The 13,437-nt window shown below is 38.9% G+C and overlaps 2 protein-coding genes across 2 annotated transcripts in view; one reads left to right on the top strand and one right to left on the bottom strand.

The window, feature by feature from the left end:
- LOC135215665 (endoribonuclease Dcr-1-like) overlaps window positions 1-13,437 on the bottom strand; it is a 178,889-nt gene that overhangs the window by 86,215 nt on the left and 79,237 nt on the right. The gene's annotated exons all lie outside the window — the stretch shown is intronic.
- The window catches only part of LOC135215664 (endoribonuclease Dicer-like), an 89,899-nt gene that overhangs the window by 15,987 nt on the left and 60,475 nt on the right, over window positions 1-13,437 (top strand). The window contains exons 5-6 of the mRNA XM_064250608.1: window positions 6,729-6,886; window positions 10,797-11,041. Of these exons, the coding sequence (XP_064106678.1) occupies window positions 6,729-6,886; window positions 10,797-11,041 (403 nt within the window). The remainder of the gene's footprint in view (window positions 1-6,728; window positions 6,887-10,796; window positions 11,042-13,437) is intronic.

Here is a 13,437-nt window from a genome sequence, read left to right as displayed (position 1 = left end):
GAATTTTTGGAGAAAATGGGAAGCAGAGAATATAGAGCCATAGGTGCTAGAAGTTCTCTAAGAAAAACCTCCCTTAGTGCCATCTTGTTAGGGTTGGAGAGGTTTTCTGCCCTTTCATTAGAGGTTTCTTCTCTTCTCAGGAAGAGATCTAAAGAGATGATTGAAGTCATACTTGGATGGGTTTTACAACTGCCTGTTTGTCATTCCCAAATCATCGGAAGGTTGGAGACCTGTCCTGGATGTGTAAGCACCCTGATTTTATTTGCAGATGACAAATTTCAAATGCAGACTAACCATTCAGTCCTGTTGTCTTATATACCAGGGTGACTGGATGGTAACCAGTGACATGCAGGATGCCTACTTCCATGTTCCAGTACACCCAAATTCCAGGAAGTACCAAAAGTTGGGCCTACTGATCAACTTAAAAAGTCACAACTAGTACTGATTCAGTCAATAGTCTATTTAGGGATGAGGATAGACTCTCCAGCTTTTTGGTCTTTTCCATCCCACTAAAGAGTAGAATCCTGCCTTCAGACAGTTAGAAATTCCTAGCTCTTCCATCCTATTTGGCCAATGCATGGATGAGCCTTCTAGGCACCCTTTCATCCATCGAGAAGTTTGTGCCTTTAGGGAGAGTGCACACAAGACCCTTGCAGTTCTTCCTAAAGCCACAAACTTCTTGATGGATGAGAGGGTGCCTAGAAGGTTCAGCCATGCATTGGCCAAATAGGATGGGAGAGCTAGGAATTTCTTACTGTGTGATGGCAGGATTCTATCTTAGTGGGATGGAAAAGACCAAAAAGCTGGAGAGTGTATCCTCATTCCTAAATAGACTATTGACTGAATCAGTACTAGTTGTGACCTCTCTGAGTTCATCAGTAGGCCCAACTCTTGGTACTTCCTGGAATTTGGGTGTACTGGAACATGGAAGTAGGCATCCTGCATGTCATTGGTTACCATCCAGTCACCCTGCTAAATAAGACAACAGGACTGAATGGTTCATCTTCCCTGGTCACATCTGAGATCAAGGAGGACCCTAGGTAGTGGCTCAAAGAAGGAAGATCTCTAGTTGGGAAATCACTCCACCCATTGAACCCAAGCCTAACCTTATTGTACTTAGACACATCATGTCTGGGGTGGGGCTTGGGGGACACTTTTAGGAGGTATGGAAGTTGCCGGGATGTGTTTTCTGGAGGAGAGAAAACTCCATGTCATTGTAAAGGAGTTGAGGGTGGTTCAATTATAAGCCCCTCAACATTTTACTTCAGTGACTTGCGACAAAACAGTCGCAGCTCATTCAGACAATACAACTGCACTGGCATACATAACGAACCAGGGAGCCGCGCACACTTCCTGTGTAAAGCGGCCAAGGATCTTCTCCTCTGGACAGAGGGGAACCGCACTCAAGTTGTCACCGGCTTCATTCAGGGCAAAATTAACATCTTAGCGGACAAATGAAGTAGTTGCAAGCCAGTTCTACCTACGTAATGGACACTAAATCTGCGGGTTTGCACCGACCTATGGAAACAGTGGGGAAAGCTGTTAGCGGACTTGTTTACAATGTCAAGGAACCATCATCTGCCCCTGTAATACACACCGTCCCAGATCCCCTGCAATGATCCAGGATTGGTCCAACCTGGAAGTTTATGCCCACCCTTCGTTCAGTATGGTGAGGGAAGTCATCAACAAATTTAGCTCTCACAACACTTCAGTGACCCTTGCAGTCCATTTTGGTTGCGGGAGGAGTGGTTTTCGACCTCCTGAAGCTTCAGGTGGACCTCCCAAGACTTTTTTATCGGAGATAGTCTTTTCATATAGCCCCATTTCCATCAGTTCCATCAGGACTTATCCACTCTTGCTTTGACAGGCTTCAGACTGTCAGGAAGATTGTCAGATTGAAAGGGTTTTCAAGATCAGCAGCTGAAGCTATTTTTAAGTGTAGATGTGACTCTTCCACCAGAATCTACCAGACCATGTGGGCAGTGTTCCAATGCTGGTGCTGAAGAAATTGTATCTCTTTTTCTAAAACATCTTTAGCCCAGGTAAGAGATTTTTTTACTTTTCTTGAAGTGTTTTTGGGCCTTAGTAACTTCTATGATTAGAGGTTACAGATCCAAGTTAAATTCGGTATTTAAACATAGGAGCTTAGATCTAGCAGCACATCCAGACATCACTGATTTGATAGTCTTTTGACACCTTGAAACTGGGTAAGCAGACTGCAGTTTTGTGGAACTTCGATGTTCTTCTGTTTTGGGTTTTGGGTTTTCCTTTTTACCCCCTTCATTCCTCATCCCTCAGGGATTTAGCTAAGAAAACCCTCTTTCTAGTGGCATTGGCCACTTCAAAGAGGATTAGCGAGTTGCAGGCCCTGGATAAGCAAGTTAGATTTTAACAGTGAGATGCATTCTGCTAGTTCACTGGGGTTCACAGTAAAGAATGAAACTCCTTCCAGTCCCTGGCCTCATTCCTTCACTATCACTACAGAGAGGAGAGAGTTCTGTGCCCAGTTACGGCATTAAACCACTATCTTGAAAGACTTAGGAAGGTCAGAGGATCCCTCTCGTAACCTCTGGTGTTTAGTCAAGAAGCCACCACAAACTCGATCCAAGAATGCTCTAGTTTTGTTTCTGAGGTAATCTCTTAATCTCACGCAGGTATTCAAGGGGATGACTTTCCCATTCGTATGTTTTAGGCCCATGAGATAGTGGCAATCATTCAGTCTACTTTTTGAAAGTGCCAATCAGTGTTTGCCTCCCATTACTTCCGTGATGTTGAGACACTATGAAAGCTGCTGAACTACAGTGTGCCCCCCAGATTCGCGGACTCGCTGATTCGCGGTTTTCTCTCTGGACCATATCTTCCCATTATTGCGGGAAATTTGCCTATTCGGGGGGTTTTCCGACGAAAATAATCGCTAATTAGTGTATTTTAAATTATTTTCTTGAGTGAATACATTTTTATGATACAAAAATGATTTACTAATTTTCAGATATTAATATTGATTAATACTGTATTATTAAGTTTAATAAGATTAGATAAGGTCAAATAAAAATAATAATTCTCTCTCTCTCTCTCTCTCTCTCTCTCTCTCTCTCTCTCTCTCTCTCTCTCTCTCTCTCTCTCTCTCTCAGAGATGCATGTTTTTTGTATGATAGGTAAATGATTTAATCTTTGTTCCGACACTGCATACTTACCCCGAACTACTTATAAGAGAATCCTGGATGTCAGTCCGGTACCGACCAGAAAAAACTGGTTAATCCCTCCTGACCCCCAGCCAGGTATGCCCCAGGGTCGAAGCTCACGACCTCTGACCTGCAGTCCTTTCCTGGTCACTGTAGCGTTTAAACGCTCTAGCTTGTCGTCTGTTTACCGGCCCGTTTCCTTTGTCTTCCTAGTGTGTAATGTGTGTAGTTTTTGGTGTTTCTTATGGAAGCTTCATCATAACGGCGTTGTCCAGGTCCGGAGGGCAGGACCTGTGGGTCCTTCCTTTCACCTGTTAAGATTGATCCCCACACTTTGTGTAATAAGTGTCGGGGTCGCCCTTGTTCATGAGAAGATACACCTGGTGAGTGCGTCGTGTGGTTAGATTATCATTGGGATCTGGCCGCTACCAAGCGCAAAAAGAAGCCTCATGTCCCTACCAAGAAGGCTTCCTCGGAGTAGGAGCACGAGCCGTGGCCCTGGAGGCCCTTCGCCATCACCTGCTCCCTCTCAGGGTTCCCCCAAAGGGCTTCAGGAGTGTTCCCCCGCCTAGGTGAGTCTGTTGCCAGGTCTCCACAAATGGCGGGACGAAGGAGTCTTTTATGAGAGGGGTTCAGGCAGACAGTTCTTCTTTTTTACAGGAGTGCTGGGCGCGTAGTGGCATGCAGGGTGCACCTTCCATGGATGTGTTGGTTGCGGTGCTACACACCGTCAAGAGCTCGCTGCCAGCCGCGGAGTGCGCTGCTCCGGAGCAGAGTACGCCACTCGGTCTCCCCGGGATCCCCATGGGACTCTCCTCCTCCTCCTCCGTGCTCCCAGCCACCTCCCTGGAAGTGGGGGATTGTCCAGGTAGATGTCAGGAGAAGACGGATTCTTTTGTATTGTAGATTCTCTGGATTCTTGTAATCTCAGGATTCTTGTAGTAATTCTTTTAAAGTCTCAGGAAGCTATTAAGACACCACACAGATTTTTTTATTTCATTAACACAAATTATATAAACACTTTTTAACACATACAAGTTTAGTTAGGATTGAGGGTTGTACAGCTCCACTATCGTCTGCTTGAGACGATGTGTAGTAATATGACAATGTGTTGATATATGAAAACTTTGGGCAGTCTTTTCTGTTGCTGCCTTCTGGTCTTCCTCATTGGTTGATGATTAATGACAATGTCCATTGTACCACCCTTTCTGGGCGTGATTAATATCATCGCCAGAAGTGTGCGGCTCCCACTGCTTTATCGTAAAGCAGCTAAGGCATTTTTTAATTGCCGCTAACACAATAAACACTTACATTTGTTTGGGTTATAGTATGATGAACATCTGGTGTTTAACACAAGTCAAGTAATTACATGATCAGAGCTATCCCTCCTACCCACGCATGGATATAAAGCATAAACCAATTGAGCTGTTCAGCTATGTTGTACCTATTCTTCCCCAAAAGTGGGTGGGGCCAGTTACCTATACCAAAAACAAAAAAGTGCTAATGCGAATTTCAAAATCTAAAGCTGCCGTTAAGTAGAAACTAATAGCTATGTAATGACAGGCATTCCCAGGTTATTGGCAGTCTGATATTTAACAATCTTTGGCGTTGATTTTTGCTTTTTGGTGCCAATTATTGGGTATTGACACCAATGTATTCCTAACAGAGACGCCAATAACTGAAAATTGCTGATTGGAATGGAACCCTCACCAATAAGGGGGGGCTACTTGTCTTTGGTAAGTAGTATACAGCAGTCTCCTGTTATCAGCGATCTGGTTTTACAGCTCTTGTCTAGCAACAATGATAACTGGATATTCTGTGGTGATATGTGCTGGGCCCAACTTCACAGTGGTACCGACGCCTAGGATTATCGCTGATTTTCTTTTATCTTCATGCCGTCGTGACTGGAACCCTGCCGAAAACCAGTGACTGCCTTTATGTAAAACTTTGTTATAAAAATGTCATTTTTATTCTAGTACACACAGGCAGAAGTTAGATCTGTGATATAACCGTAGGATTTCATTTCAGGTTTGAAGCATTATGGCAATCAAAATCTTGACATTTTTCTTCAGTGGTAGAGAATCTTTGAACTTTTCTAAGGGCATGGCTGATGTTTCAGATCGTATCAATCGTCTATCTTTGAAGTGGAATGGGTTGGCTCTGGACAGAATGGGCTCATCAGTCTGTATTTTCAAGGCCATTTCCCAGATGTTGATGGTTGTGCCCATCTCCATGTGGATATTGGAAACATGGTGGGTGGTATTGGCAGGGTTACACACAACAGATGGAGGCAGCTTCTAATTGGTCTGCTCATTTGGCTCTGGTATTTCTGCTCATTTGGCTCAGGAATACCAGCAGGCAACATTCTGTATGCCACCATTGAGTGAAGGAAAGTTTCCTGTGGGGCATTAAGATGACTTTTCCTTTCCAATGTGTAAAGCCTCCAGGAGATGAAGGCAGTGATGGTCTGCTGTTTTATCAATAATTTAGATAATGGTAATAATATCACTCTATTTTATTTTAATATATTATGGTCATTCGTAGTGTGATTATGTATGGCACCTTTAAACTAGTAAGAGCAGAAAAGAATAAAGTGACGTACATACTATGATAAGCCACCATTAGTAATCAATACAAAGTAACTTGTAAACTAAATACAGGCTGTCCTGGGTTATCGGTGGGGGTTCTGTTCTCAGTCGGGTGCCGATAAGCAAAAACCACCATTAACCGAAACTGTGATTTATGGCGCCAATAACCAGGGTAATGGTGCTGATATCTGGTTAATGATGCCCCTGTTAGGTATATTATGACGCCATAACTCTTGGCAATGATAACTGGAACAATGTGCGTTATGGCGCCATAAATTGCCGATTTTATGGCGCTATATAAGCACTATAAAACCAGATCGCCAGTAACAGAATCCGCTGATAACCAGAGACTGCCTGTAGTAAGAGCTGGTAAAAGTTCCTTTACAACAGAATTTCAACTAATAAAAGGAGCCCATAAAAATTCCAAAATATAGAAGATAAGTACTATATTTCAGAGACTACTGTCTCTTCAGGTAGGTAATGAATGAGAAAAGTTACTGAAAAGGCGGTATTTATACCAAGAGATCCATCCAGAGGTAGCCGCTTAACTAGGTCACCCTGGTTGATAATTTCTCTTTAATCTCCTTAATCGTTTTTTGAAGGAAGACTATCTATGATACCTGAATCTCAAGTGCCCCTTGAGATGTTCATTACCTGTCTTTGTTTAATCAAGGCTGGCTCTTATCATCTGGCTCTTGCACCGACATTTGCTGCTATAAATTATACATGACAAATTCCACTTTATTCTGTGGACGAATCTCATGGTATAAATACCACCTTTTCTATAACTTTTCTCATTTATTACCTACCTGAAGAGAGAGAGAGAAAAAGAGAGAGAGCAGTTTCTGAAATACAGTACATATTTACTTTTTATATTTTGGCATTTTTATGGGTTCCTTGTGTATGATAAGGAATATAATTATGTATTTTAATATGTTGAAACTTATCTATTTTGCAGGTTTTGAAGGAGTGTAATGGGTGCCGTATTTTGGGTATGACATCACCTGTGCTCGGTCAAGCATGTTCGCCTCCACAGTTAGAATCCTTTCTTACACATCTTCAAGATGTTTCTTCCTGTCATGTAGATACAGCTTCAGAAATAGTTACAGTGCTGAGGTGAGTGCTATTAATGTTTAATTAATTTTGTATAAAACATTTTTAGTAGAGAAAGAAAATATAGCAGGTATATTTCATGTTTTTTTCAGTGCCACAGTATTTTCACTTTCTAACCATTTTGCTTGAGTATGTTAATTACTAATGTTCCTTCCCTGTCTAAAAATATAGGCTTATGCAACCCTGTATTAGCCTGTACCTAAGCATCACTGTAAACAGCAAATACATTTAAAAGGAAAAATTTTATTTCCCTCACATATGCAATCACTACCTTTTAAAGTTGCCAAAATCTTTAGCATGAGCTGAATTGATAGTTGAAATTTGGAAACAAGGTAGTGGCACCTCAACTTAACTGAGTTTTGAGGGTTTTGTCCTTCTGATAATTAGCAAAATAGTTTACACAATACCCAGCAGCTAACTCTCATAGTTTATAGTGTCCACCAGTTCCAGGTAAATAGTAGTCAATCCTAACCGGTGTTTGGTAATTTATTGTTCACTATTGAATATCAAGTGACTTATTCAATGTTGACCCCCTGTATTTATAGGGGTTGGAGACCACAACCACCTGTGAATACCGAAAATCTACGAACTATTGGAAACCCCCCTCTGAAAACGTTTATATGTAACTCATTTTCAAGCCAATCAGCATATAGGAAAGCTAGTACCCTGCTTTGTGACTGGCTCCTTCTAACCCTTCCAGCCAATAGCTATTGTCATGAGAGAGAGAGAGAGAGAGAGAGAGAGAGAGAGATGAGAGAGATTTGAACGAGAGAGAGAGAGAGAGAGAGAGAGAGAGTGTACAGTATGCTACCTTTTAATAGTTCAAACAAAAATATACTTTAAACTAAACTATCATCTTAAAATACTTTGAAGATAATTTCAAATTCATCTTACATTTGCTTTATCTTACAATATTTGCCCTTAAAGATATACACATGAAAACTAATAGTTACCCCTGAGAGAGAGAGAGAGAGAGAGAGAGAGAGAGAGAGAGAGAGAGAGAGAGAGAGAGAGAGAGAGAGAGAGAGAGAGAGAGAGAGAGAACAAAAACAAAAAATGCACATTAAAAATATTTAAAATACTAGTGAAAGTGTGTACACAAAGTAAGTAAAAATTGATTCACAAAACTAGATTATAAGTGTATACGGCATCATTAAAAATTAAACTAAAATCAACCAAAAAAATGAGGAGAAACTCCCTCACAAAGCATCTGAGCTACAAGCCAGTCAGCAACTAGCAAACCTGATAACCTTCTTTGTGATTAGTTGTTCTCATCCTTCCAGTCAAAAGCATGTTGTGCTACAAGCCAATCAGCACTTAGTTAACATACACTTTATTTATATACTGCTATGTGATTCACTACTTACAATCCTTCCAGCCAATAGCTCTCTTTTTATCTATCTGTCCATCTCTTCACATTCTATGAGTATGAGAGAGAGAGAAAAGAGAGAGGCTGAACTGAGTTGTTTACATTGGTATAAGAATAAAAAATGTTGGGATGATAGTTTTTATACATTTAACAAAGATAATAGATCATTATAGTTATACACTGTAAAATACAGTGGAACCTCGGTTTTTGTATATAATCTGTCTCAGAATCACCTGCAAAATCCAAAACATATGAAAACTGAAACATTAATTCCCATAAGGAATTATGTAAATGCAATTAATGCTTTCCAGACCCCCAAAAATATTTTTTTAAATATATATTTATAGGGAATAAACACAGTTTTACATATTTTACATACAGTAAACAATGAAAAATAAGTTTAAATCACTACTGAAATGAATAAATGAACATTTAATATCACTTACTGTTATGGTAAACACTTGTTAGTCTATGGAAGATGGAGAGGAGGGGAGAGGAAGGAGGAGAGGTTATTGTTCCTTTTTTTACTGGCACTATCTGAGGTTACTTCCCCACTTGGTTTTTACTGGCACTAGGACCATCTTGAGAATTACTGGACCCCTGTTGCACAACAAAACTATCCAGAGACACTTGTTTCTGGCATTGTCATTAAACATGTCGGAGACACATTACAACTTCTTTGTTGGGATGATAATTCTCCACGAAATTTATTACATCATTCCACTTTGCAAACATGTCCTTAGTCCCTGAAGTAGGCACATTATGATGCCCATTGTTTTCTGAATTTTTCAAACCAGCCTCTGCTGGTCTTCCATGATAGCTTATTTAGCAATTGCACTTGAGTAAAAAAAAGCACAAAAACAGTGCCTCAATGCCATGATTGGTATGGTTTTGGCCTGCCACTTAGGTGGCCGCAGTTCGCTTCTCGGGCATTCCATCGAGGGGTTAGAGATGTGTATCTCTGGTGATAGAAGTTCACTCTCGACATGGTTTGGAAGTCACTTAAAGCCGTTGGTCCCATTGCTGAATAACCACTGGTTCCATGTAATGAAAAAACACCATACAAACAAACAAAAAAGCACAAATAAGGACAAAAACAATTAACACACAACCAGAATGGGTTACGGGAGAACACAGGATGCCTTGTTTGAGTGCTTGATATGAAGCCTAGTCACGAGGTGGACCCTGGAAGAGCGTTTCCAGGTGTACTAAATCCGAGGATATGTACGAAACCCAAGTCAAAGTTTAATAGGAAAAAGTCTACGAAAACCGGATGAAGTCCAAGGTTTGACTGTATGTATTGCCGTTAGTGGTCAGTACTGTAAACTTACACCGATTAATTGAAGCACTACCCACGAAATAGAATTTAGGCTGCTGAAATGGGGTCTAGTCACGAGGTGGGCGCTGGAAGAGCATTTCCAGAGTTTAATCGGAAAAAGTGTCAGAAAACCAAATCATATAGGAAACCAGGGCATATGAAGTCCGAGGTTTGACAGTATTGCCTGTTAGGGGTCAGTATGTACTGTAAACCTACACCGAGCAATCGCAACACTGCCCATGAAATTGGAATTCAGGCTGCAGTATGTGGAAAACTAATAGCTATGTAATTATGGGGTAAGTATACATATATCAAACTTAATTTTATTAGAAAAATATCATTTTTAATATGGAGAAAAAATAACTGCACATACTTTATATGGAAAAGTAAAAGCTAAAAAAAAAATTTCATTGTTAGAAAATAGATTTCTTACGAGGCAGGCTACAGATGCCAGATGACCAGCTTCGACCCTCTTCAGTGTTAGACTGGAAAGTGTTGTTCATGTGTGTTTGTTTTACCCCCCAGTAAAATTGCATACTGGATTATTTTACTAAATATGACCATTTGTTTCATTCTTTTCAGTCTCCAGTTAATAAGCACTTAAAGAATTACTTAAGCATAAATTTTACAATGCACTGTGTACAAAATGGAGCTTCCTTTTGTACTGTAATTAGAACTTTTAACACACTGGAAAAAATGATCGCACACACACTACATGCAAAAGTAATAACTCATAAAAGATTACATTGTTAGAAAGCACAGGTTTTCATAAGGCAAACTACAGATGTCAGATAACCAGCTCAACCCTGTCATAGTGTTAGACTGGAGAGTGTTGTTCATGTGTGTGTGTGTTTTTACCCTCCTGTAAAATTGCCTACTTGATTATTTTATTAAGTATAACCTACTTGCCTCATTTATTTCAGTGTCCAATAAATTAACATATGCACTACTTGAATACATGATTTTTTTCTGATAGTTATAAAATATAATTTAAATCTAATTTGGAACCAAATGATAATTAATGAAATCTGATGCATTGAAGAGCCACTAGTGAAAGGTGTGTGGGTGGGTACTTCTGGCTTATGGCCATTTCAGCTCCTTCAGTGACACACTGATCGGAATTTTAAGTACGTAATGGGTTTGTTATAAAACCAACTTTATTTGCAAAAAAGGAAAATTGATTAAACAATAACCTTTAAAGCTGTGTTATATGCTATTTTCTCCAGGTATGTGAATAAGCCAGTTGAAAAAATAGTTATGTGCAAGAATCCACATCCAGATGATCGTACTGAAGTAGAGCTGGAAGTTCGACGCTTGGTTGAAGATGCCTTAAGTTTCTTGAATGATCATCGGTATGATCTGGTGGAAGTTTATGGGCCAGAGTATCAAGAATTTTGTGAGAATATCCCAGATCCAAATTATGAACCAAGACAGATACTTCTTGATTTTCTTGATGTGCTCAATGATTTAGGTGAGTTTTTGTTTACTAGTACCTTTTATGATGCTTAGCCCTCATTATTTTCATGTATAAGTTTGTATAATTGCATAGAAAAAGGAAAATTGAGCAAATCCGTGATGATGATAAGGATTTATTTTAGTACTGAATTTTACATGTTCTCTGCACAATCCCCAGGTTTTATAAGAGTTGGAAGACTTAGACCATCTGGGATGAGGATTGTAAGAAAAGAGGCTGGATATAATATTTTCAGTCCATTCAGCAAATTTATGTAAATTGGAGCTTCTGTAGGCAATGTCATAAATATCTGTCATTCTCTGTTTATTGACTCTTTTCTCATGCGTTACATAGTATATTTTATTCCTCATGAATCCTCATTTTAGAAAATAGTAAAAAATTTGTAATCCCAAATATTTTGTTTATTTAGAGTATACATCTTGCACAAGTGAATGCTTAAATTACAGAGGCATGCTGTCCAAAAGCATTAAATCTATAAGAAATCAAATAATGTTTTTTTCTTCTAAAAGTTTTTTTTTTTTTTTTTTTTTTTTTTTTAAGATATGAATTTTTTCATTGTGGTAAAAAAAAAAAAAAAATAAACCCTATAAGCTAGGAAAAAAAATTTAAGAAAAAAAGTGAAACAGAAATAGGAAAAAGGGCCTTAATTTTGTTGTTCTAAGTTATATACCAAATTTCAATGCTATAGCTTTAAAACTAGGGAGAAGATAGACTTTGAAGGTCAATAAGTATAGTTTTGAGATATGGCTGTTCAAAGTTTTTCTTTGTTTTTTACGAAGACAATGTTAATAAATCATGATTACTATGAATTTTATATTTCTTTTTGGGTGTTAATAAACCAAAACTATGTTATTTATCACAATTTAGAGATAAATGAAGATACCTTTGCTCAAAGATCGTAGCCTGGGGCACTGCGTCAAGCAAGACAGGGCACTCCTCCTTACGCCACTCTCTCTCTCTCTCTCTCTCTCTCTCTCTCTCTCTCTCTCTCTCTCTCTCTCTCTCTCTCTCTCTCTCTCTCTCGTTCCTTCATTAACTCCGCTAATATCACCAATATTATGATCTTCTGAACTCTTATTAGAGCAAATTTTCTTCTTCTGTATGTTAGCAAGATGTTTTGCTTGTCTTTTCCTCCTTGGCATGATGAAATTCTTGCTGAAACAAAGCAAAACAGACGTAAAAGCAAGCGAATGTTGAGGTGAAACTCGAACGTGTACTCTCTTTTTACAAAGACAATGTTGATAAATCATTATTATTATGAATTTTATTTTCCTTTTTGGGTATTAATGAACCAAAACTATGTTATTTATCATAAGTGAATATGACTTTGCGGAAAGATTGTAGCCTGGTACTATAGTCGATTCATTTAAGGTAGATTCTTGCGCCTACGAGACGTTGTTTTGGCGGCCTCTGATTGGCTGGTAGCGGGAGGCAGACTGCTCGCTCAGTGGGTCATATTTTCGTTTGTAGCTTAGAAAACTAGCAATGTTTACATTTCTTCATTATCTCACGTTTTACAAAAGATAGGAAAGTTTTGGTCATACCTAAGGATTCGGTATTAAATGTACAATTAACCCTCTTACGCCGATTGGACGTATTAAACGTCGAGTCAAAATGTCTCCCGTATGCCGATTGGACGTATCATACGTAGGCGGTCGTCAAAAAAAGTTTTTTTAAAAATTCGCGAAAAATACTTATAGGCCTACCAGCCGAAAACTTTTGTATCACGCGCCTTGGGGGATGCTGGGAGTTCACGGATCAAGGCGTTTGATTTTTGTTTACAAATCGCTACGCAGGCTCGCGAAGCGCGAATTTCTTTCTTATCGCACTAAAAAGTATCAGTGACACATCTCGGAAATTATTTCGTCACTTTGACATAATTATTGCACCATTTTAAATTATCCTTTACATGAAGTATTATATATGAAAATGTGCGCAATTTCATGCACAATACAGCTAAAAAATACTCATGATTGTAGCTTTTATCAGTTTTGAAATATTTTCATATAAATAACGATAAGTGCAAAAATTTCAACCTTCGGTCAACTTTGACTCTACAAGAAATGGGTCGAGAAACGCAATTGTAGCTAAAACTCTTACATTATAGTTAATATTCAATAACATTTGCCTTCATTTTGCAACAAATTGGAACGTCTCTAGCACAATATTTCGATTTATGGTGAATTTATGAAAAAAACTTTTTCCTTACGTTCGTGCGATAACTCTTCCGATAAATTTTTTCGTGCGATTGTCTAATGTTTACACCCTTTTAAATTTGCCGTTACATAAAGTTTTTATATATGGAAATGTGCGCAATTTCCTGCACACACAACAAAAAACAACCCATGGTTGTAGCTTTTATCAGTTTTGAAAATATTTTCATATAAATAACG

Source organism: Macrobrachium nipponense, chromosome 5 (assembly GCF_015104395.2).
Source record: "Macrobrachium nipponense isolate FS-2020 chromosome 5, ASM1510439v2, whole genome shotgun sequence".
Lineage (NCBI taxonomy): Eukaryota > Metazoa > Arthropoda > Malacostraca > Decapoda > Palaemonidae > Macrobrachium > Macrobrachium nipponense.
Note: the sequence above shows the minus strand (reverse complement) of the source record. Positions and strands in the feature narration are given on the sequence as shown.